General features: G+C 35.4%; 1 protein-coding gene across 2 annotated transcripts in view; it reads right to left on the minus strand.

Annotated features, from left to right (window-relative positions):
- Positions 1-400: 400 nt before the first annotated feature.
- LOC105523233 (chromosome unknown open reading frame, human C9orf72) overlaps positions 401-26934 on the minus strand; it is a 26964-nt gene continuing 430 nt past the window's right edge. The window contains exons 1-11 of one of the 2 annotated variants that reach the window (XM_011958013.1): positions 26902-26933; positions 20205-20692; positions 19070-19129; positions 15987-16082; positions 15182-15246; positions 13828-13900; positions 12118-12234; positions 10140-10375; positions 4490-4547; positions 2395-2504; positions 401-2279 (exon numbers count right to left, since the gene is read on the minus strand). In XM_011958013.1, coding sequence (XP_011813403.1) covers positions 2093-2279; positions 2395-2504; positions 4490-4547; positions 10140-10375; positions 12118-12234; positions 13828-13900; positions 15182-15246; positions 15987-16082; positions 19070-19129; positions 20205-20648 — 1446 coding nt within the window. In that variant the 5' untranslated portion in view covers positions 20649-20692; positions 26902-26933 and the 3' untranslated portion in view covers positions 401-2092. Of the gene's footprint in view, positions 2280-2394; positions 2505-4489; positions 4548-10139; positions 10376-12117; positions 12235-13827; positions 13901-15181; positions 15247-15986; positions 16083-19069; positions 19130-20204; positions 20693-26901; position 26934 lie in introns of those variants that run through there. The other variant, XM_011958014.1, reaches the window with a different exon arrangement.

Genomic DNA, 26934 nt, shown 5'->3' on the forward strand with positions numbered 1-26934 from the left:
AGTGAAAATGTCAAACCTATTCCTAGCTTTGCAGATGAAAGTATTTAGACTCCTTGGATTCTTACTTTGGATACATGTATTGGATACTGGGATGAATAACTTCAGTTTAGGTTATATTAATATTATAATAATAGGAATGTTTAAAAACAATTTATCTAAATAGTATTTTACATTTGAAATATTAATATATAATTTGAAAAATCAAAATGAAATCCAAAGTTAAGCAAAAAGTTTTTTTTAACATACATTACATTATAAAGGATCTTTAAATATTTTTTCTTTGAAAAGACAAAATTAATTTTAAAAAAAGTTTAGATCCAGCATGACTGTCAGCTGAACAGAAGCTGATCGGTCATCAAATATCATAGTATTTTCTTCTGAACGAACAAGTGAAAGAGGCAAAATTTCAAATATATTTTATTCAAAATTCTCCATCTAGGAGAAAAGATATATAACAATGTTCACACATGCTTTAATAACTTATTTCACTGTACAACTTACATTCTGTATACCAGTACAATAAACCAGCCAAAGAAAATAACCAGTTAGCACTTAAATAAGAATCTATCATGTAAAAAACATAGTATGGGACACTACGAGATAGTATTTATACATTTTTTAAATGACTGAGCTACAGTACAACAGTCATCTAGTTCAGGGGTTGTCTAAAAAATCAAGCTGCCCACATCTTTCTGATTAATGATGGGAAAGCTATTATGACCTTTCACATTAGAACATGTCATTTTGTTGTGTAAATTTGGTGGTTGGGGGACAGAAGGGCTCTATTACCTTTATCCCTTTCTTATAAATATATTCTCCCTTTTACGTTACTTCCAGTTTTAAATAAAATACTTGTGTTTGTGTACACTACAATGTCAATATTGTGTTAGAATTATATTAATCAGTTATTTTACAGCCAGCAAAATGGTCCAAACGCATTAAGGAAACAAAAGAAACAGACCACTTAGCTCTGCCAAAGTAGCACCTAGAAAAATAACACTTCAGTAAAATTTCTCCTGCTATTCCTTATAGCCTATTGCAGGCAAATGGCAACAACTTCAAAAACATGGGCAGAAATGTAAGAAGGAAGTACTCAAGGAACTGTTTTCTGTTCCTGAAAAAAAAGTTCTTATTAGTTAATATATTCTCTAATGCATTTTATAATCTCAAAGTTACAATGATTGCCAAAGCAGGTACATGGTAAGACTCTGCAAGAAGACGACAAGATGAAAACGACTGACCAGTGAAATCTGAACTTGTTCCAAGTAATTCGATTTTCCAAGGAAAAAAAAGGCACAGGAGGTGCACATTTCAATTTGGCTCAAAAATAAAGAAATTAATTTAAAAAGTTGGCAACAACTACTAAAACATAAAATACAATTTCCTTTTACAGAGCTCAACTATATAGAACATCAACAATAGCAACAACAATAAAACAAACAAAACATCCTAACTGTGGTTCACCATGAGCACGGACTATAGAGAAACTATCAGACATTTCTACAGACTGAATCCCGAGGACTAAATCCACAATGCAGGATCTAATAATCAATTCCAATTAAACATCTGCTTGATCAATTCTCTTTCTAAAACTTATCCTATGTTCAAGCTCATTTTCTTTCTGTGGAACTGAAATCATTTAAAGGCTCTAATTTTCAGTTGATTGCAGAAGTATTACAGTAATTCCACACACCAAAGAACGCCAAAAGATAGAAAGTCAACTAATATCTGTAAAAGCGCAGTCAGATTTCACCTTAATACATGTAAACCATGAATCATATATTTCAAAAAAACAGTAGTTATGGTCAAGTTTATATCCTATTATTATATATTTAAAAGACAGCAATAATATCTATTATATTGTAAACATAGGTCTGTATCCCAAAAGCATAAATCTAGGAAAAGAGACATCCAATGTAATGATGCACCTGACATCCCCTCACAGACTCTTGTGAGAACTGTAGTGTAACTTACTCAACTGCAATTGCCGAGCAGAGCTCTGGAGTATGATCCAGGGGATGTTTCCCCACACCACTGAGCTACTTTAGCAGCGATCACGATTGTGATGGAATAGGCTTATTAAGTTACACATTTAAAAAGTCATTAGAACATCTCGTTCTTGCACACTAGTGTAGAAAGGTCTTCCAAAGATAAAAGAGTGTAGGCCTGGTTTAATTTTCTCAGCCAGGGCCATTATTATGTTAAGATCGCCCTCTGCTGTTAAATCAAGGTCTATCTTCAGGTTCCGAAGAGATTTAAAGGGCTTTTTTCCCTTCTGCCTGAAAGTAATGAAAAAAAAAAAAAAGCAAAAATTATGATATAGAAAATGTACAAAGGAAACAAAACAAAAAACAATGTACAAAGGTTTTTCTTCCATGTAGGAGTTTTACTCACGTATCATCTTCTATATATTTTATTAGTGTCAAGGCTTTTCTGTGAAGGACAAGTAGAAACTGTGCAAGGAAAGTACTCCTGAGAGATAAGCCAGGTTTCAGCTGAAAGACCTGCAGGGAGAGGAACCATTTCAATACATAATTTGCTCACATTCTACTTGTACAGCAATGTTTCTATGACAGTGTTAACAGTCCTTGGCAGACAATACACACTAAACATCTCCTTAACCATTTCCACTGATGCCCCCTAATAGGAGTGTGGTATAGAAGCACTGGGTGTAGGAACAATCTGACTTCTTTTTTTTTTTTTTTTGAGATGGAGTCTAGCTCTGTCACCAGGCTGAAGTGCAGTGGGGTGATCTTGACTCACTGCAACCTCCACCTCCCGGGTTCAAGTGATTCTCCTGCCTCAGCCTCCCAAGTAGCTGGGATTACAGGCACGTGCTGTCACGCCCAGCTAATTTTTGTATACTCAGTAGAGACGGGGTTTCACCATGTTGGCAGGATGGTCTCGATCTTCTGACCTCGTGATCCACCCACCTCGGCCTCCCAAAGTGCTAGGATTACAGGCATAAGCCACCATATCTGGCCAATCTGATAGTTTTTTGAAGTTTTCTGATTTATCTTTAAAAATGCACTCGAATTTTGCATTCTACTTCAGAATACATCCACATTTGTTTCACTATTAAAACTCATATGTAAGCTATTTCATATTTCTTAACTTCTTCTGCCCAAATCTTCAAATAACATTGAAGCTTCTAGAAGATGAGCCTATGGTTTTGAGACATTCATATATCTGTACTTTTGCAAGGGGTGGAGTGGGTGGGTAAGAGGAGAATGTGTGCATGTGACGAGGTGGACAGTGGGAGGGATTTTCAGCTTAAGAAGCATGAAATTCCATGCCTACGAATTTTCCTTGAACTTTGCAATATGTCACAGACCATATAGATCTCAATCCAAAATTTCTAGTAAACATAAGGATCTCATTATTTCAAAGCTTTATCTATGACACAGTTTCCTGGCCTGATCCCCAGAATGTTATTATAACAAAACCGTAATATATTAAGAAATAAGTTCCATATAATCTACAATTTCCTTCAACTGTGTAATTAAGTAGATATTTTTTAAAAGAATGAAACAATAAAAATGTTATCATTTAAATAAGTACATGATGTTTCAAAAGTATTTTTGACTCAATTCAGGCAAATAAACAACCTCCCTTTCTCAAAAAAAAAAAAAAACTTACTTGAGTTATAGGTTAATGCTTGAACTAAAATGTTTGTTGTTTGAAGTATAGAATGCTGCATCCTTAATTGTTAATATTGTCATTAAATTAAAAAGTCAAAAGGAAAAATCATTTTGACACTTTAGAAAGACCGGAGACTACAAAAAACACCTAATAAAACAGATTAGGACTTAATTCTTAATTCTATCATGTTTTATATATGTAAAAAATATATATATATTATACTCTATTTGTCACATATAGAGTATATGTTATATATTTAACATATGTATATATGTTATATAAAAACACATATTTATATTTTTAATATATAAACATATATATCCTACAGTGCCAGTAATATATACATATACTTGTTCTATATATACACACATATATATACTTGTACTACATATATAGTATAAGCATTGTAGGACATGTATATGTATATATTATATCTGTAAAAGCTAACTCAGATTTCACTTTGATACATGTAAACCATGAACTCTATGTTTCACAAAACAGTAGTTGTGCTCAAGTTTATATCTTATTATTTTATCTGTAAAAGACAGCAATAATATTTACTATATTGTAAACATAGGTCTGAATTCCTGAAACATAAATCTAGGACAAGAGGCATCCAATGTAATGATGCACCTGACATCCCCTCAGACTCTTCTGAGAACTGTAGTGTAACTAACTTAACTGCAATTGCTCAGCAGAACTCTGGGGCATGATCCAGGGGAATACACACACACACACACACACACACACACACACACACACACACATAGAACAGGCATTATAAGATATATTAAAAAAGAAAACATGTCATATCATTCACTCTGACAATCTCAAGTTCAACATTTACCTGATCCAGGAAGGCTTTCACTAGAGTGTCTCTGTGTAAGACATCTTGAAAAATATTCCTGAAGAAGAAAATGAAGAAAAAAGTTCAAATGTTGAAATGGCTATATAATGCTACTTTCCACCATCCCTCACTTGAGCCAACATTTTAAGTTCTTATAAATTGGTATTACATATAAACATATTTGTAAGAATATAGATGTATATATTTGGAGATACAAAGTATACATTCACTTATATACTCAAGGATATATTTACATTTTACTGGTGTTTGTCAGGCTAATATGTATTTTTTTTCTCTAAAGAATATAAGCAGTCCCCAATAAGGGTATGTATGTACCTATCAATCTATTTTAGTACTCTCATCTTTTAAAAAAAGTAGAGACCCTTAGGCAATTAATAAATAAAACTATCAATTCTTGCCATCTCAAAAACAAAACAAAAAAACAAGCCAGCAACAAAAATAAGCACACAACCACCACCATCAAAAACCAAAACAAACCAAAAAATATGAAGAAAAATCTAAGTGAGATTAGAGAACACACTCAGACGATTATCCATTGGGTTTGCCTCAACAAGTCCACTATCTATAAGTAACATGAACCAACTATCCAAGAAAGTACTACCTACCTTGGCAATGACCAGAGTGAGATGTAGCAATATAATGGCCACTTAAAATAATGTGTACCTAACAGAGCACCTAGGATATAGTAGGTGCTAAAGCAAACACAAAGACAAACAAGACTATTTCCTTCCCAGGCCCCACCTCCCTTTCATCTTTTCTCTTCCATCTTCCCTAGGTTCTACTCAGGCCAGAGTGGTAAGAGAACATTTAATAAGGGAAGGAGGTTTTAACTGAAAGTGGTTCGGATCATCCTATACCTGACCAGAGTGGCAAAAAAAGAGAATGGGGGTGTGCAGAAGCAAATAGGAAGGTAGTTCAAGTTTTCTAATCTTAAGAAATGAGTGTACCACACTACAGAAGAAAGAAACAGTAAAGGGGAAACATATCAGCATTTTATCATTATTGACTGGGCACTGATAGTGCCCCTTCTTGGGCTCTGGAAAGAGAATAAGGCTTATATTTAAGTCGAGTGGTCTTATTATACCTGTTCCACTGAATGAATAGCTTAGTCATAAGTGAATTAGATAAAGCAAGGTGTTAAAAACAACATTTCCATTTGTTTGTGTCATCTCTGATTTCTTTCAGCAGCGTTTTGTAATTCTCGTAGAGATGTTTCACCTCCCTGGTTAGCTGGATTCCGAGGTATTTTATTCTTTTTGCAGCTACTGTGAATGGGACTGTGTTCCTGATTTCACTCTCACCTTGGAAGCTGTTGGAGTACAGACAATGCTAAAACTTTGCTGAAATTTTTAACAGATCTAGGAGCTTCCGGGCAGAGACTATGGGATTTTCTAGGTATAGAATTATACTGCCTGCAAACAGAAATATTTGACTTCTTCTCTTCGTATCTGAATGCCTTTTCTTTCTTTCTCTTTCCTGACTGCTCTGGCTAGGACTTCCAGAACTATGCTGAAAAGGAGTGGTGAGAGTGGGCATCCTTGTCTTGTTATGGTTCTCAAGGAGAATACTTCCAGCTTTTGCCCATTTGGTAAGATATTGGCTGTGGGTCTGTCATAGATGGTTCTTATTTTTTTGAGGCATATTCCTTCAATGCTTAGTTTGTTTAGGATTATTTTTGTTTTCCTTTTTGAGACAGGGTCTCACTCTATTGCCCCGGCTAGAGTGCAGTGGCATGAAGGATGTTAAATTGTATTGAAAGCCTTTTCTGCACCTATTGAGATAATCTTGTGATTTTTGTTTTTAGCTCTGTTTACGTGATGAATCACACTTATTGATTTGTGTATGTTGAACCAACCTTGCATCCCAGGGATAAAGCCTACTTAATCAAAGTAGATTAGCTTTTTGATGTACTACTGGATTTGGTTGCTAGTATTTTGTTGAGGATTTTTGCATCTATATTCATCAAGGATATTGGCCTGAAGTTTTCTTTTTTCTGTTGTATCTCTGCCAGGTTTTGGTATCAGAAGGAAGCTGGTCTCATTAGGGAAGAGTTCCTCCTCCTCCATTTTTTGGAACCGACTGAGTAGGAATAATACCGGTTTTTCTTTATACATCAGGTATAAAGAGATGACACAAACACACAGAAAAACATTCCATGTTCATAGATAGGAAGAATCCATATTGTTAAAATGGCCATTTGCCCAAAGCAATCTACAGATTCAATGCTATTCCTCTAAACTATCAATGACATCCTTCACAAAACTAGAAAATACTATTTTAAAATTAATATGGAACCAAAAAGGAGCCCAAATAGCCAAAGCAATCCTAAGCAAAAAGAACAAAGCTGGAGGCATCACATTAGCCGACTTTATACTAAAAGGCTATAGGAACCTTAACAGCAGGGTACTGGTATAAAAACAGACAGACCGACCAGTGGAGAAGAGAGAGCCGAGAAATAAAGCCACATAGCACCTACAACCATCTGATCTTCAACAAAGTTGACAAAAACAAGCAATGGGGAAAGGACTCCGTATTCAATAAATGGTGCTGGGATAATTGTTAGCCATAGGAATTAGAGTGAAACTGGACCCCTTCCTTATACCATATACAAAAATCAACTCAAGATGGATTAAAGACATAAACGTAAAATCTAAAATTGCAAAAACCCTGGAAGACAAACTAGGAAATACCATTCTGGACATAGACCCTGGCACAGATTTTATGATGAAGACGCCAAAAGCAACTGCAACAAAAACAAACACAAATGAGACCTAATGAGCTCCTGCACGGCAAAAGAAACTATCAACAGAGTAAAAAGACAACCTACACAAGAGGAGAAAAATATCTGCAAACCACGCATCTGACAAAGGGATATCCAGAATCTGGAAGGAACTTTAATTAACAAGCAAAAACAAACAACCCCATTACAAATTGGGCAAAGGACATTAACATTTTTCAAAATAATATATACACACAGCTAAAAAGCATATGAAAAAATGCTCAATATCACTAATCATTAGAGAATTGCAAATCAATTCTCTAGGAATGGCTATTATTGAAAAATAAAAAAGTAACAAATGTTGGCAAGGTTGTGGAGAAAAGGAAACACTTACACACTGCTGGTGGGACTGTAAATTAGTTTAGCTATTGTGAAAAGCAGTTTGAAGACATCACAAACAACTTACAATAGAACTACCATTCACCCTAGCAACTCCATTATTCTGTATATACTTAAAGGAATACAAACTGTTCCACCATAAAGCCACATGCATGTGTATACGTTCATCAGAGCGCTATTCATGATAGCACAGACAGAGAATCAACCTAAACGCCTATCAATGGTAGACTGGATAAAGAAAACATGATACATATACACCATGGAATACTATGCAGCCATAAAAAACAGATGGGAGCTAGAGGCCATTATCCTGAGTGAACTAATCCAGGAACAGAAAACCAAATACCGCATGTTCTCACTTCTAAGTGGGAGCTAAACATTGAGTACACATGGACACAAAGAAGGGAACAGCAACACCAGGGCCTACTCGAGGGTGAAAGAAGGGTGGGAGAAGGGTAAGGATCAAAAAACGACCTATTGGGTACTATGCTTATTACCTGGGTACACCAAACCCCCATGACAAGCAATTTACCTGTATAACAAACCTGTACATGTACACATGAACCTAAAATAAAAGTTAAAAAAAAAATTTCCAGTGACCAATTTTTCATGTATTGGCAGTGACTGGAATTATTTTAAAAAGTTAAAATTAAAAATGACAAACATAATTAACATGTAAAAACATACACTGAAAAGTAAAATGAGTCTGTGACAACAGACTTAACAACACATAATCTAGTGGCTAAAAATACTATTTTTTGGACAATTTTATGTTTAGAAAATTTAGAAAATTTAGAGCTGGATGCAAAATTTAAAAATTCAGGATATTACTTTGTCATGATCAGCAAAATGAGAATAGCTGTCTAATTATAGTTTGTCAAATCAGCAAAACAAACATAGCTGGCTAAAAATGATTAAGATATGTTAAAATACACATACCTCCTCTAAAACACAAAACAGAAATACTAAATGGTTGCAAACTCATTCTGCAGTTCACTATATTTCCTCAAAAAAGCTCCCAAGCAACCAATCAAAAAAAGGAAAAAATTCTAAGCACTTTAGGAAAAAGGAAAATGTTTCAGGGCACAGATTAATCAGAAAGCTTCTACATGTCTACCAAAATTTACCAATATATAAAAACTTACTGACATGGAATTTCAGTTTGACCAATTCATTTTCTAAAACAATTCCCCTACTACTTTCTCAAGAACCAATAAAAACTCTGGAGAACTAGGAAAAAATGGGTCCTATATTAAGTCATCTTTCTGCACCTTGACATATACAAGGCTGGGGGTCCCTTGAACAAGATGTTACTATTCAACACTTTTGGTTAACACTTAGTGTGTAATTACTGATGCTCCACATGTCTGTTGCCTAAACTCAAACTTACTCTGTAGAGAGACAGGTCAGGGTTGTTTGCCCCAATTTTTCTATTACCTTACACACTTATACCTGGGTTATCACAGTTAACACTTACTGTTGTTACCTTCTATATGTCAAATATTATTCCAAGCCTTTTTTTTTTTTTTTTTTTTTTTAACAAGACAGAGTCTCATTGTCCCGTAGGCTGGAGTACACTGGCACATCATAACTCCATGTAACCTCAAACTCCTGGGCTCAAGAGATCCTCCTGCCTCAGCTTTCTGAATAGCAAGGATTATAGGCACACAGAAACACATTCAACTAATTCTTTTTTATTTTTTGTAGAGATGGGGTTTCACTATGTTGCCCAGGCTGGTCTGGAACTCCTGGCCTCAAGTGATCTGCCTGCCTTGGACTCCCAAAGCTCTGTTCTTACAGGCATGAGCTATTGTGCCTTTTTCCAACTAATAAAAGAGAACCATAAAAGTACACTATAATTCTTTTCCTGATTTCAGAACATCATTTAACTGTTTACTTAGGGTTTTAGGATTACAGATTTATCATCATCCTTTTTTTTCTTTTCAAGTTGGGTCCATGCTCAATTAATTATCATTACTTTTCCTTTTGAATTTCCTGATTAGACTGTTTTTTTTTTAAAATATGAAGTGAGTAACAATATAAAATGCAAAGTAAAACAATGCTCTATTAATATATTTTAACAGTTTTGTTGTATTTCATATTCATATGTCAAGAAAAGAAAGATTTAGAATTACTTCTCTGGTTTTGTTAGTAAGTCCATTCAGTAACTGTTATACAATAGACTCTATGCAATGTAGGGGCTGGAGCTGTGTGGTTAGCCACTATTAAGCCCAGTACCTAGAACAGTGCCTAGGAGCTCAATATATATTGATTAAACAAATAGTTAAATATTTACTTTAAGGGTTAATCTTACCTATTTTAGGGTAAACACAATTGTATGCAAAAAGAAGAACATTTAAGAAAAAAATGCTTGATTAAATGTTACTTCAAGCATAATTCTGCTAGTCATATTTCTTTCTTTTTGAATGCAACTTCTGTTTTGTTTTTATTCGTAAAAGACACAGTTTCATACTGCTTGACTACAGTACCAGCAGGCAGAGCATTACGTACAAATCAGGAGTAAAGCTTTCATCAGTGTAGATGATCGTATCCTGAGCCATGTCTTCTTCTGAAGTGGCTCTCCAGAAGGCTGTCAGCTCGGATCTCATGTATCTACGCTGATTATAAATATGTTCATGACAGGGTGGCATCTGCTTCACAGTATTAACATCCACATCTATGTGTGTGGTGGGATATGGAGCGTACATGACTTGCCGGAAAGGCAGCACAAAGCTTCCAGTTGAATCCTGTCAAAATAAAAGGAAAATGTACTGTCTTACATGCCAAACGATATAATTGTTTTTCAACTTTTTAAAAATGGTCTTTGATTTAGCAAATCCATCTCTAAAAATTTATCCTAAGAAATTATTCATGAATGTGTTCAAGTTTTAGTGACAGAAGTGTTCAGTATAGCATTGGTTTTAATAGCAAAACATCAGAATAACCTAAGCATCCAAAGGAAGTGGTTAAGTAAATAAAAATGAATTTATTATTTAGCATCTAAAGATGAAGTTGTTGAAGTTTGTGCTGATATTCAAAGAGGCTTAGAATCTGCTGTGAAAAGAGCAGATTAGAATGTGCAGAGATGATCCAGTGGGGGTGGGAGTCTTAAAGAAAATACATGCAAAAGAGAAAAAAAGACTAGAAAGAGATATGCCAAATATTAACAGTGGGTATTCACTGGATTTGAAATTATAAGTGTCTTTTAATTTCTTAATTATTCTATGCATCTCAATGAACATGTATTTTTATAAATAACAAATTTACTTCTTTCCTAATCAGTTGGGGTAGCCAGTTACCAGGTAATAATAACCTACTGCATATGAGGTACTGTGCCATATGCTGTGAAGAGAACACAAGAAAGAGGCTATTTCCATTTTTTCACTTTTATAATGCTGTGATAATCATCTTTGTATAATGCCAAAGGTATTTTCCAGAAAACTATATAATTTGTATTTGCATGGGGAACTATTAAATATTTTTTCATTAGATCATAGTTTTGAAATTTCCTCTACACATCTGGTATAGGTCCCTTTCAGAGCTAAAATTATATAATTAAATGAGAGGGTGCTGAGGAAACAAAAGTATTAAGCACTTTATAATGCCTTAACAGGAGAAGTTCTAATTTACAGATTTGTATAACTCAAATAGAAACTGTGTTTCCTTTAACTAGTTTCTATATTTAAATACTATCATTCTGAGTTCATAGCAGCACATTATTGAAATTGCACAAAAGCTTAATATGACTTTTATTTGCAACAATTTTTAAATTTTTTTAATTTCATTTTGCTATGGCTACATCCTCAAGAAAGTAGTCACTATGAGACAATCACATAACCATTAGGAAAGCTATTTCTTCACGACTTGGGACTATAATTAAAACAACAATAATAGATCCAACAAGGTGAACAACTTTCTTCCCTTTAATTATTGTAAATAATTGCTAATTTACATCTCTCTGTTTTGCTCCTTAAACAGTAGACTAAAATGAAAGAAAACTACAAGTTTTTTCTAATATATATTATATATAGAAATATATATATTATATATAGGAATATATATTTTAGTACACATACATAGGAATTGCTTAAATCCTATATGCTTCTTAAAGATGTTTTAAAATTTTTTTCAATAAAATTCAAATCTATTTAGTTAAAAAGAAATGATCTTATTTTAGATGTGCAACCTGATTTAAGCATGTGTTAAAAAAACAAACAAAACAAAACAAAACAAAAAAAACACCTGATGCTAGACATGTAGGTACAGGGACCCACCTGGAAAACAAACGGTATTCTCTGGTGTTACACTGATGATACTAACTATAAATCCATAAGACATATAGTCTATGCACAGAACTGTGTAAAGGAAGTCAGTCACTGGGCATGTCAATATGAGATACATTAAATGCTAATATTTAACATTTGTCTACAAAGAGTCTCAAAAATGATTTTGGAAAATTGGTTTCACTTGTGTTAAGTAGAAACTATACCTTTAGCAGGCCTTGTACAAAGAGCCCTGACTCATATTTAAATGATGATTCTGCTTCACATAACCTGGAGCATTTTCTCTCTGCTGCAGTCAGAAAAAGGCATAACGTTCTGACTATCTACAAAAGAAAAGATTTTAGCATTAAAATATGAAGTTTTAAAAAGACCACTGATCTGTTTATGAAAGATATCTGACATTTTAATTGTTATTATCAATAAAACATATCCTAAGCAATAAGTATTCTTTAGTCACCTGGAATCCATGGGATGTAACAGTTGTCGCTTAAAATAGGGATTCTGTGGTCAAATAAATTTAGAAAATGCTTGGTAAATCTACCGTATGGCATCTCAAAACCTTTAACATTTGGGTACATACTGTGACTCTTCAGGTGAATTATATAATATGCAGACTTTCTCAGACTTATTTGACCATGGAAAAGAAACATCAAAGAATGTCCAGATCCTCCAATAAGAAGACAATTAATTATAGAATTTGATTTAAAATAAGGAGGTCATTGGGTGGGGTTTAGAAATCTAATAATATTCGACCTACAGCTCTATTAGTAAAAATAAAAAGGCATTCACTATCTTGAAATTCAAACCATATTCAGAGTTATTATGTTAAAGCAGTGGTTTTCAATGTAGAGCAGTGGCAACTTCTTTCTCAAATTAAAACAAGACAAAAGGCAAGCTATTCTGCCTCAAGAGGATGGAGGATAGGAAAAATGTTAAAAACAAAAACAAAAGCAAAACCAAAAACTCAACTATGGAGCCTTTCTCCCTTCATAAAGCAGCTCAGCAGCCACTCTGTGGAACCTAAGGCTTTGCAGGTCACAGACGGGAAGCCACCTGTTTGAGGTGACAGAAGTAATAAGATCACTAGTCCGCAGATGCAATAGAATGACAGAGGTATACTAAGCTCTCATAAATGGTTATATGAGAAATATAATTTTGATAAATTAAGGCTCATGTAAATATACAAAGTAGCTAGTTACAGAAAAAATAACTTATGAATATCTTTGTAAAGTAAATAATCATTTCCAACATATTTTCTATGTAAAACTTCTTTTAAAAAATTAGGTTTGCTAAAATTGAAAGATACATGTACTTATCTCTGAACAGTTTTTAACTAATGGTCAGTGAAGAAAAGTGCAAAATCCTTTAGTTTATTAGCTAATGCTTGGAAATGTAACTGTTCATTAATCCTTTATTAACTCAAGTAGCACTGAAGGAAAGGGTCAGAAACATTACTGAATAAAGTATAATTATCAATGACCACTTAATCCCAATAGCTCCCAAGAAGAGATAGATTTAGAAGGAAAGCCAAGACAATGAAATCAAGATGAATAAACAAGTAACATTTCTTCAGAACCAGTACCGAAAGTACAAGACTACCTTCAGATTTGTTAAAGATTACATTGGGAAATAGAGTAATATTTTTTTAAATATCTGATTTTAATATATTCTCAAAACCACTTATACACATCTGACACTGGTATTTACAAGTTATCAAAATAAACTGTTAAATGACTCCTATTCACTTTATTTCAAACTCACTGTTGCCACAAGTTGTCTCAGCAATTCGATGAGATTACATTGCCTCCTTATACTATTAGATCATTTTAATTGCAACCTACCATTTAAATGACAATCCATGATATATCATCAGTCTTAAAGAGTCACATCATTTGCTAGATTATAAAATAAACTACCTTATTTACTTTCTCTGCACTGCTACCTACTACAACGGAACAGCCACAGGTTTGCAAGTGTGAGCTGATGGCACTGTAAGTTAAAGAAAACAGATTAAAAACATTGCCTATAAAACAATTTAACAAACTAAAAACAAAAAAAAGTAGGTGAGCTCTTCAAATAACTCAGAATAGCTTTACATGATAAACACCGAAGATATAAGCATAATATTATCTTTTATTTGTATAGAACCCTACATTTTCTAGAGACATTTCACAGAAATTTTCTTATTGAGCCTTAAAACAGCCCAATTAGTTTGTAAAATATCATTTAATTAATGTATTTATTTATTGAAATACCATCATTTTATAGCTGAAGAAACTGACATGTAGAGAGATTAAGTGATTTACTTAAAGTCAAATGGGATTTAAAATGATGTATGAAAGGCTGACACTGAACAGATACAGAACTAAAGTGCTTCTGATTCAAGCCATTAAGGCTCTTAGGTTAAACACACTCATGCCTCTGATACTCCATCATGAGCCTAAAGGAAAAGACTGTGGACATAAAAGTGAATACTTTATCCTTTTACTTCTCTTTTCTTAAAAATAAAATTTCATGATAATCTGCAACTGTGAAGAAACATTAAAATAGAATATAAGCACCTAGTATAGGAACTAACATGTAGGCACTCAACAAATATTGGCTATTTCTGTTATCCTTTTCCTTAGAAGAAATGTAAATAGAAAATGCTAGCTATTAGCTATTATTAAGTGTTCTTATGTTCCAGGCACTGTTTAAGTGCTTTATATTATTTATCTTACTCAATGCTTATAACAACCCTATACATTAGGTACTATTATTATTATTGCCATTTTACAGATGAGGAAATAGGTGTATAGAGAATTCAGGTACCTTGCCCACGGGTACACAGCATTAACCCAGGGAGTCTGGTTTAAGGGCACAAACTCTTAAGTACTAAACTCCACTGCTGGATGGAAAAAGATCAGTATAAATATGAATAATTTTTTTCTAGGCCTAAATAACTTAAGTTCATCTACAGTACAACTTAATTTGAAAAGGTTCTTTTAGCTTTAATGAGAAGTAAAACAAGAAACCAGAATCAAGCAAGGGGCCATGATTTCTTGTCTGGGAACTATGGAAACTCAGTTTCTTTAAATAGCAAATAGAATAACATCAAATATATTATAGAAATATAATGAGTGAAAAATAACACAAATTTAAGCAACAATTCAAATATGCAATGTTGTCCCTAGAACAATCTAAGTAGCAGTCTGTTATTTTCTTCCTTCCAAATCTTGTCATAGGTGAACATATGCTTCATCCAGGTTTTACGAAAAGAAAAATTCTTACTTGAGAAGAAAGCCTTCATGACAACTGTCACCAATATCATCATCATTGAGTACTGTATCAGCTATCTAAAATGCATCAAAAAAATAAAAAAATTAGTCTGGCTATAACATAGTGTTGAAAAAACACTTTCAATATACAAGTTTTCTGAAGTCTGGATTCAATATAACACACTGCCTTCATTTCTGAGAATCAAGACTCCCCATAAAACAATCTCTGTGCACTACCATCAGCTTTCAGAAGAACAAATGTGAAAGCTGGTCAATCAGGTTAAACAATTTTTACAAGAACAACTTCCTCTTCTGAGCTGTCAGAATCAGGAAAATAACCTAAATGACAATACCAGAAAACAAGAATAGTTTCCTAAAGATATCTCTTAACACTCAGAGTGTGTGATTCAAAACATCCTCAACAAATGATTAAGGAAACTAAATTTGTGACTATAAGTCAACTTCCATTAATGGCTACTGCTTTGGCACACAGTTTTGTTTCAAAAGGTACTGCATTAAATATTAATTGCTCCTATAAGAGCTGGGATCCTCCCACTTTTGGGAATTATAAAAGTAGTGAAATAAACAAAATAAATTTAATTTTGTCATTACTGATCAAAAGTGCCTCTGTTTTGCCATAAATTCCAGGATTTTGTGTGTGCTTATCTGTTAAAGTGGCTAATACTGCATGTGGATAGTGCGTATGATGAAGTGCTTAGTATTAAAATTAGAATATTAATAATATACATAATAATAATATAACCCCAAAAAACTGATAAAGGGTATAATTGCTCTCATTTAAAAATATAAAAACTTACATCTATTTCTTCAGGAACACTGTGTGATTTCATAGATGAAAGCAGTTCCATTACAGGAATCACTTCTCCAGTAAGCATTGGAATAATACTCTGACCCTGCACAAAAAAGTAACATGAAGTGAAGAAAATCACACAATTAATATGAGAGAAGCTGGGCAATAAAAAATAAAAATAACAGCAAACAATAACATTCTTTGATGAAAATACTTCGTAATTTGTTCAAATACAATATCAAACAAGTCTACTACTTGTCTAAAGGATTTATATGCAATCCAAAATCCAAAGCTCACTTTTATTCTTTCTTTTTTGAGATGGAGTTTTGCTCTTGTTTGCCCAGGCTGGAGTGCAATGGTGTGATCTCAGCTTACTGCAACCTCTGCCTCCCGCGTTCGAGTGACTCTCCTGTCTCAATCTCCCAAGTAGCTGGGACAACAGGGGCTGCCACCATGCCCAGCTAATTTTTGTATTTGTAGTAGAGACAGGGTTTTGCCATGTTGGCCAGGCTGGTGTCGAATTCCTGACCTCAGGTGATCCGCCCGCCTCGGCCTTCCAAAGTGCCGGGATTATAGGCATGAGCCACCATGCCCGGCCCTAAAGCTCAATTTTATTCTTTACAGAGTATGGAATCATTGGTTTATCATTTACTGTTATATGCAATAATTAAGTCATCATACCTCTTTTAGAAAAGATCTCCTTTAAAATTTATTCGAGATAAAACATTTGTTAATTAAAAGTCATCAATATGTTTCATATTTAAAAACGAGGAAAATCAAGCACAAAAAGACTTTGAAATCCTTACCAAATAGGTAAGGAAAACCTGAATCAATACCTAACCTCTGTATTCATAAGAGTGTAATCTACCCAAATGCAAATCAAAATCAGCACACATAGTTTAAGAATCTTTTAAAACAGAAAAGTTCCCTTTAGACCTATTTCAATACTACTTATTACACCTTGAAACTGTAATTTTGAAATTGGTAGTTTATAGAATCAAACTGAAAATTCAGTATAACACATCACAAATGTAAAGTGGCTCAAATATGGGTGGTCCCTCATTTATTCACTACCACCACCAGCCTTATCAGTTTTGTGATCAACTTGGGTAAGTCAACTTTTTGAGATGTAAATGAAATTGTCAAATGTCTATGAATTTTTAGCTAAACATATTTTTAAAATCATACATTAAGATGAATTCAATAGTAGTTGGTTTTCCTCACTTATTTTATGAAATGATTTTATTCAGTCTTCATATGCATCTTTAAGTTAGAATCTCTGTCAGACCCAGGGCCATTTCTGGAGTAACTTTAACCAGTTTTTCAGAGCCTCGTATTACTAAGTTGCTTGAGAATTTAAATGTGATGCTACCTCTGGAAGTTCTATCCTAAACCATATGCCCATTTGCAAAATGCTGAAAGTTTTATTTTAAAAAAATCATGCTTTAGTAACCTCCACAACTAACTATTCACTGTTTTCAGTTTTTAAAGTAATAATTATCATGCCTGTTTACAATTATGATTAACACATTCAATCTAACAAGAATAATGACTAGATCCGTGCTAAATTTCCTTCCCTGGGAAGCATTTTTATCAGATGACAGCTACAACTGAAGTTGTTTCAGACTAATGCATCATCCCCAAACAGTATTGTTCAAAATAAAGTCGTTGTGAGATTTGCAAGAACTCAATCAAAACGCAACTCCTCCTTTTCACGAAGAATAATCTTGGGGAAAAAAAAAAATTCCTACAGGGCTAAATACAGAAGAGGCTCTAAAAGAAAATCTCTCAAGTTTCTATTCCTCCTTGTACTTCTCAAACTTGAACTTCTCAGCAGTAGGATAACATTTTTAAGAAGAGTACTTAAAAGAGAGACCAAAACTCATTAATAGTAGTCAACTTAAGTAAACGTTTCTGGTTTCAAAAAACAAAATCCCAGTAAAAGCAGAATTTTACTTGGTTTTAAGTTTCCTCATCTTGAGATAAGTCTACTTAACTAGTTTACTAATAACCAGTGGGTTAGAGGGTGGCGAAAGTTACCCCTTTCCTGGGGACCCTGCTTATTGACCAGCAAATAAAGACTGGCATTCTTTGGGTAAAGGGAAATCTTTTCTTGTTGAGTCAGACCTTTACACAGAATAACTGTCTCTGGACTGGAAAGCTATCTACAAAAGTACAAACACAACAATTTGGTAAAGGAGATCACTGCATAGGGTTCTGTATTATGGCCGTATATTTTCACACTTTTTTTTTTTAATTACTTTTTTAAAGTATCTGTCTCATTCATGCTAAAAAGAACCAGAGAAAAGCAAAACAGCCATGTTTAAAATATCAGAGTTTTACAAGGAGCAATGAGGGTCACCTACAAGAGGAAATGGAAGTAAAAGTGAAGAACCCTTTCTTCACTGGAGATACCCTTCAAACGAACTTCTCTGCTTTACACTGAAATAGTCTGTACTTATTTCTGCAGGGGAAGCCACGCCCATGTAACCATGCTTCTCAAACTCTAGTGTCTGTTCCTCAGGGGCATTCAAAGCCAAAGTATAAACATGGCACATTTTCCTAGAGGAGAGGGTAAGAAATATCACTGACAAATTTTAATATTAAAATAGTTATATCATGGAACAAAAGGTAAATTGCATGAGTCTTAAAGATACAACATAAGACTTAAAAGAAATATTGTTTGGACATGGGCCTATACCCCAGATACCTTAGGGGTACATATGCTCTCCTTCTGTTACAGCTACTTCTAGGAAAAAGTTCAAGAAGTAGTACCTTAAAGAACATATCACAGACAATTTTTAAATTTTTTACTATGAACAAGTTATCCAAAATTTATTCTGTGCAAACAGAAAAAAAAAGGGAGCAAATATTAATTTGTAGATGCAATTACTATTTTCCTTTGTTTACTGATTTAACTCTTCAGGTCTAAGATATGGAAATCTTCCTCCAGTTTATTCTGTACACCTCCATAAAAGCTCCATTAAAGCTTACTCTGTAGGTCCCCAAGGCCTTCACAAATGTAGCCATCAACCTTACACAGATACATGCCATGAGAATAATATTTGACAGTATGCAATCTGCATATACCTGATCTTCCATTCTCTCTGTGCCTTCTAAGATAATCTTCTGGACATTTTCTTGTCTTTCCTGAGCAAGAAAAAATTTATTTAAAAAAAAACCCACAACATTTTGATACTTACTTATTTTTCAATAGACATGTTCTTGTGTAGTAATTTAGTTCACAAGAATACTTTCTACTTTAGGGAAAAAATGGGGGCAGGGGCAAGAAATTAACCCAACGAATGCATGTTCTTATAAACAACACAAAATAAAATCAAAACACCCTTTATTCTGCAGGGGAAAAAAAGATAACTTCACAGAAAATAGTCAATGTAACATCTGCATAGTTTCAAAAAGGAAAAGAATGACTTGCACTTTTCAAATTAAACACGATGTTTAAAAGATTCTCCTGATTTTAAGAGTTTCATAATGTGAGAAAAAAGGAAGCCTGCAAACATAGTAAAAAATTATTCTTTTAAAAAGATATTATTTTTCCTTACTATTGGGCAAAAGCCTTTTAAAATTGGTAATGCTTAATGGGCTTCCAGGTTAGTATCAAACTGGAACACAGGAAGGAGAATTCAATGTGTTCTTTAGATACATCAAAACTATACTGAAATGTAAATATCACTATATATTGAACTATAGGACTTAGGGGAAAACAATAATTTCTGTAAAATTAAAAGGAATTCTCTTGGGCACCATGCGGTTCAACCTCCTCATTTTATGAACCTGGGAACTTGGCAAAGAGGTTAAAGAGACCAAAGGCTACATAACCAACAGCTTATGAAACTATTATTTTGAACTGTTATACTTACACATAGTAGCAAGCGAAAGACAGGATTGTGCAATGAAAGGGAAACAAAAGGTATTAGAGTCAAAGGTTCCCAAGAAGAATCCAGGATCTAAAAGTTTCTGTATTTGTTTAAGCTTTAGCTTTTCATCTGTAATGTGGAGCTACCATTTCCTACCTTCCACAGTTAATACGAAGATGACAGGCATCAGACCAGATGTATTTGTATCTAACAGGATAAATGCAAAATAAATAATATCTATTGTTTGATGTTCACTGCATATAATTTAAAAATAAGATTTATATGTATCAGAAAATAAGCTTTCAAAAGATAGGTTAACATGATTAATAAGCTGAAAAATCACTTACCTTATGCATCCATATTCTTCCTTTCCGGATTATATGTGTTAATCTATCAACACACACTCTATGAAGTGGGAGGTAGAAACTAAGTTCTGTCTGTGGAAGTATAATTGAGAGTCCATATGTGCTGCGATCCCCATTCCAGTTTCCATCAAAGATTAATGAAACAATAATCACTCCCTTTTCAGACAAGACAAAAAACTTTACATCTATAGCACCACTCTCTGCATTTCGAAGGATTTCTCCATTTAGAGTGTGGTTGGCAAGAAAAGTTATTTCTCCATCACTGAGAAGTACCTGTTCTGTCTTTGGAGCCCAAATATGCCTTACTCTAGGACCAAGAATATTGTCCCAGTAAGCAAAAGTAGCTGCTAATAAAGGTGATTCACCACTTAAAGCAATCTCTGTCTTGGCAACAGCTGGAGATGGCGGTGGGCAAAGAGTCGACATCACTGCATTCCAACTGTCACATTATCCAAATGCTCCGGAGATATCTAAACAATGACATATAAAACCAATGATTAGGTTCAGCAATTTAAAGATATCCATCAAAACCCCAAATGATTTAGACATATTTGGTTTGTCCTCTTAAGTCAAAGATGCGGAAGCCTGTTATCTCCTATCAGGATAAAGACACTCAACTAGCACAGTAGGTGCACATTAAATGTTTGTTGATACGATCATTTTATGAGATATAGTAACTTGTTACTTATATTCAGGGCATACATTAAGAAATTCAAAGAAATAGTGAACTGAAAAAATGGCTTCTTTACACTGATATTAAATGTTACATACTAAAGCTCATAGAATAGACCCGCAGTATTCCCAAATCTCCAGTCCATGTGCAAGTCTAGTATGACTGGAGATTTGGCCCCTAACCCATAGCAAATAAAAACGAGAAAACCAGGAAGGGAAAGGCTCAGCTAGAGACCGACACTTGTGGGTTGAATCGTGTCCCTGCAAAAGATATGCTCAGTTCCTAACCCTTGGTATATGTGAATGTGACCTTGTTTAGAAATAGGTATAATCGTGTTAAAATGGGGTCATACTGGATTAGAGTGGGGCCTAATCCAATAACTTCTGTGTTTATAAGGAGAGAGATTTGGAGACACAGAGACAAGGGGTAGACATCCATGTGAAGACAAAAGGCAGATACTGGATTGCTGAAACTACAAGGCAAGAAAGGAACGCTCAGGATTGCTGGTAACCACCAGAAGCCAGGAAGAGGCAAGGAAAGAGTCGTCTCTCTTTCGAGGATCATGCCCTGTCAACACTTCCATTTCGGACTTCTAGCTTCTAGAATTGTGAGAGAATAAATTGCTGTTGTTTAAAGCCACTCAGTTTGTGGCGCTTTGTTACAGTAATCTTAGAAAAGTAATACAACACCTAACAACAGAAATACTTTAAAGCTGCTAAAAGGTTAAAAAAAAAAAAAAAAGACATCGAAATACCACAAGTCTGGAGCCATAACAAAAAATGGGCAAACAGTCCTGTATCCTCAGTGAACTCTCTGGGTATGAGAATACTAAAGCCCAATCCTGATGTTTAAAATGACATTGAAATATCAAGACAAAGATAAATATATTTTATATGCTAGTCAAGAAACCAGTACAGCATTTTACCATTGCAAAGAGAGTTCTACACTAAATGGCTAGAATTTAAAAGCTTTAGTTATTTAGAACACATAGAAAACAGAAGGGCTAAATAGGGCCTGTTCAAGCCTTTGAATTTAATGAGAAAACAGACATGATGAGAAGAGCATAAAAGCTCACATCCAAGACAGAACCAAGGGCTCTTGGTCTCCTTGCTCAATTTGTACATCTTAATCCACATAAACATATCACTCTAAAAAGGTACATCCTATGTGATATTAATGTAAAACAAATCATTCTTGCAAATACAGTTATGTGCCATGTAACATTTCAGTCAATGGTGGACTGCAGATATGACGGTGGTCCCATTAGATTACAATGGACCTGAAAATATGCTATCGCCTTAGTGACACTGTAACCATCATAAGGTCTTAGTACAATTTTTCAAGTCACTTAAAGTATAGTACATACAATTATTTCAGTATACAACACTTGATAATAAACTACTATGCTGCTGGTTTATGTATTCACTAGACTACACCTTTTATTGTTATTTTAGAGTGTACTCCTACTTATTTTTTTTTTTAAGTTAAATGTAAAACAGCCTCAGGCAGGTCCTTCAAGCAGTATTCAACAGAAAGCACTGTTATCATAGGAGGTGACATCTACATGTGTGTTATTGCCCCTAAAAACCTTCCAGTGGGACAAGATGTGGAGGTGGAAGGCAGTGAGGTGGAAGGGAGTGATACTGATGATCTGAATCCTGTCTATGCCTAGGTGAAAGTGTGTGTGTTTCAGTTTTTAACAAAAACGACTAACAAGTAAAAAAAAAAAAATGAAAAATAGGAAAAAGCTTCTAGAATAAGGATATAAAGAAAAAATATTTTTGTATAGCTATACATGTTTGTGTTTCAAGCTAACTATTTTAAAAGTTAAAAAATTAAAAAGTTTACAAAGTTAAAAAGTTATAGTAGGCTCACGTTAATTTGTTATTGAAGAAAAACTATAAAGATAAACTTGGTGTAGCTTAAGCATGCTGTGTTTATAAAGTCTACAGTGTGTACAGTAATGTTCTAGGCCTTCACATTCATTTACCACTTACTTACTGACTCACCCAGAGCAACTTCTAGTCCTGCAAGCTCCATTCACGGCAAGTGGCCTATACAGGTATATCATTATCTTTTATACCATACTTTAACTGTACCTTTTCTATGTTTGGATATATTTAGATAAATAAATACCACTGTGTTACAATTGTCTATAGTATTCAGTACAGTAACAGCTGTACAGATTTGTAGCCTAGGAGCAACAGACTATACCATATGGCCTATGTACGTAAAGGCTGTACTATCTAGGTTTGTGTAAGTACACTCTATGATGTCTGCATAATGACAAAATCACCTAATGATGCATTCCTAAGCAATGTGTGATTGTACTATAATTGAAGACTTGTATCTAAGACTGAAAGTAAAAAGAATTACATTTTCATCTAAGCAGATCTAAAACTGAGAAATCTATCATAATAGCAATACAAAGCAGCTAATAGGCAAACTATGATATGCCTATCTTTGCCATATGATTGCTTTGGGAGCTAACATTTGATCTGTAAATGTATGACAAAGTAAACAATTTTACTTAAATAATTTTATCCACATCTTGTCAAGAGTGTTCAGTCTGATGGAAAGCACTGACTTCTATTTATAGAGCATTAGATGAGTGCTTTTATCACATTATGAGTAGGCATACAGAGCCTGGCAAAACAGTTAACTCTAACTATGTACAATTATAGTTGAACACAAATACTGTTTTAACACATGTATTTTTAATTTCAAAAATTCATTTAGGTAATATTTACTTTTAAATATGTTATATCAATTTAATAGTCTTAGGAGACAGCACTGGATATAAGCAGTACAGCTTGTTTAAAATATCCACTGTTTTTAATACAAGTTAAGCAGTCAGTTTACAATGATCAAATACAGGAATGTAATCTGAATTGAAATGGAAATAACACTACTGCTGTCATAACTAACAACAGCAAACTGGAGGCCAACATAATGAATTAAGTTAACAAGCGACCATACAATTATATTGTAAACATATTTTTCTTTCATTCTTTTAGGTTAAAAAGGTAGATAATCATAAAGGCAATATCACAACTCTAATATTTCATCATCAAACTGAAAATAAAAGTATTTCCTAAAACAAAACTGAGACCTGAAGCAAAATCTCGTTGAATTACAGGGAAAATTTTTACCACGTTGCGAAAATTGAACTATTATAGACTGCTAGTTACACTCTCACTCCTAACAGAATAAGAAAAAAAATGGGGCGGGCACGGTGGGTCACGCCTATCATCCCAGCTCTTTGGGAGGCCGAGGCAGGTGGATCATCTGAGGTCAGGAGTTCAAGACCAGCCTGGCCAACACAGTGAAACCCCACCTCTACTAAAAATACAAAAAATTAGCTGGCTGTGGTGGCGGGCACCTGTAATCCCAGCTACTCAGGAGACTGAGGCAGGAGAATCACTTGAACCCAGGTGGCGGAGGTTGCAATGGGCTGAGATGGCACGACAGACTGTCTCAAAAAAAAAAAAGAATAAGAAAGAGAATGAAGGACAAAGATCATACTGAATTGCTTAGTTTTAAATCCTACCGAAAGAAATAGTCTGAGAAATGAAATGTTACAGAGAAGTATAATTAGGAGAGCTGTACAATTATTTTATTAACACTTGAAGTCATTGTCTTTGGTGAGAAAAATCCACACATGCAAATGCAGCTGAAAAAAATCAGCTCAAAACCAATAATTGTTTTATGTACCTATCCTATGTACATGCAGTGCTGGCTACCCCAGAGAGTCACCAAACATTAGCCACAGAGTCTTTTGAGGGAAGCCACAAGATTCAAACTGAGTGAGACGGTGGCTTGCTCAGGGTTGCACAGGGTTCATGAGAGGTTTCCCAATACACTTTCTGAAAATAATCTCATATATGCAGACACGATTACCTTAATTACCGTCTGCTAAAACTAGTAGAGTGCTAAGTTTGAGGTTTTGCTTTTTCTTTAAACGTTTGTTAAAAATCAACTATCTCTTCCCTGATTGGTCTTTAGAAAGGTGGTTGGTCCACTGCTATTGTAAGCAAAATTTCTACGATCATAAAGCCCTCACTTCTTGTCTTTTAGAGACAGGGTCTCGTTTTGTCATCCAGGCTGGAGTGCACTGGTAGGATCATAGCTCCCCGTAACTTCAAATTCCTGGGCTCAAAGGACCCTCCTGCCTCAGCCTCCCAAGTAGCTAGGACTACAGGTGCACACCACCACGCCCGGCTAAGTTTTTAATTTTTTGTAGAGACAGGGTCTAGGCTGCCCAGGTTGGGCTTGAACTCCTGACTTCCAGTGATCCTCTTGACTCTGCCTCCTAAAGCTCTGACATTATAGGTGTAAGCCACCTTCTCCAACTTGGCTCTCAATACTTGTAACCATGCTGTTTATTTTCTCCCAGTCCAAAGCGAAGCAGGATCCTAAATCGGTCCACTTTCCACAACACGAGCTGCCCAGGACCACTTTAAGGACAGTGAACTGCTTACAGCACCAGAAAGTTCACAACACTTTCTCAATCTTAAACATCAGGAAAGACTGGGAGGTGAAGTTCATATCACTATCTGCCCATTTCTCACAGATCCAAGTTTCTCAGACAATAGGTAGGCTAATCTAGTCCTCCTGGGAACTACCTAATTAACGTAGAATAGAGCCCAATGGCAGACTTGAACAACAGAAGTCCTCCTTGGTTTACTCTGTTTCTCTGAAAGCAACTTTTGGAGTGCCAACATAGCCAAACAAAATATTTAATCAACTTCATAAGTTGCTTGTAATTTTTTCCTGGAGCAGATAAATGCTGCCTTAGTGAACAATCTGGAATGTGGTAACTACTCTCGTTTTTGTTTCAGATGTACTGTCAGCATGAGGCAGTTTCCAACTGATTGAGGGTTTTCCTCAAGTGACAGGGCTTGGCAAAGGTAACAGCGCCCATGTCAAATGACACCATATTTCAAGTATTCGGACTCCAGGTTATTAATATCCCCATATATGAGTCTTGCTTCTGTGATATTCACAGATTACGCTAGAAGTTTCCCAAAGTCTGAGAAAAATCATATCTAACAGTATCTTTTTTTGATCCTTTGTACAACGTAGAAGTAATGCCAGACAGATTGTGTACCCTTGTTGTTAACTGGTGACGCATGGCAACAGTTTGAATAGGAATTTACCAACTGCCACAACCAGGCAACTACTCTACCAGAGCCTAACAATCTCGATTGCATCTGAAAGGGCCACCCCTCCTGGGAAGGTGCAGGACCTCCCTCCTGTTTCTGAATACAAAGCCTGTGGTGTTGCTCGTGGCCAGACCGACCCAGTGTGGACACAGACATGTAATCTGTGCACTTCTTTCTGCAACAGATTACCATCAGTCAAGTGATGCCCAAGTCACAATGGTCACTTCCTTTAAGCAAGTCTGTGTCATCTCCGAGCTGTGAAGCAACCAGATCATGTCCCACAGAATAGAGAGTACACCGACTGGCATTGCTGCCCTCACATGCAAGTCATCAGCACTCCTTAGAAGCTTGGGCTAAAATTCTGCAGACGTCTCCACACCCCTACAGCACCCCGCATGATCTCCTCGCCATCAGGGACCGTCTCGGGTTCCCAGAGAACCCAGACTTGGTCCGCAGGAGCCGCGCGCCGCCCGCCCTCCGGCCTTCCTCCGGGCGAGGCCTCTCAGTGCCCGAGGCTCCTTTCTCTCGAGCCTGCAGCGGCAGCGCTCCCAGCAGGTTCCCGGGAAGGAGACAGCTCGGGCAGCGCACTGCAGGCGGGAACGCGAGGAAGAGGCCAGATTCCCATCCCTCGTCCCTGCGCCGCCGCGAAGCCCGGGGCCCAGATGCAGGCAATTCCACCAGTCGCTAGAGGCGAAAGCCGGACACCCGACTTCGGTCAGAGAAATGAGAGGGAAAGTAAAAATGTGTCGAGCTCTGAGGAGAGCCCCGGCTGCTACCCGCGTCTCTTCCCGGTAACCGGACCCCAAACAGACACCGGCCAGGACGCCCCCTCCTCACTCACCCACTCGCCACCGCCTGCGCCGCCGCCGCCGCC

The sequence above is a fragment of the Colobus angolensis genome, unplaced genomic scaffold (assembly GCF_000951035.1).
Source record: "Colobus angolensis palliatus isolate OR3802 unplaced genomic scaffold, Cang.pa_1.0 Scaffold455, whole genome shotgun sequence".
NCBI classification, from domain to species: Eukaryota; Metazoa; Chordata; class Mammalia; order Primates; family Cercopithecidae; genus Colobus; species Colobus angolensis.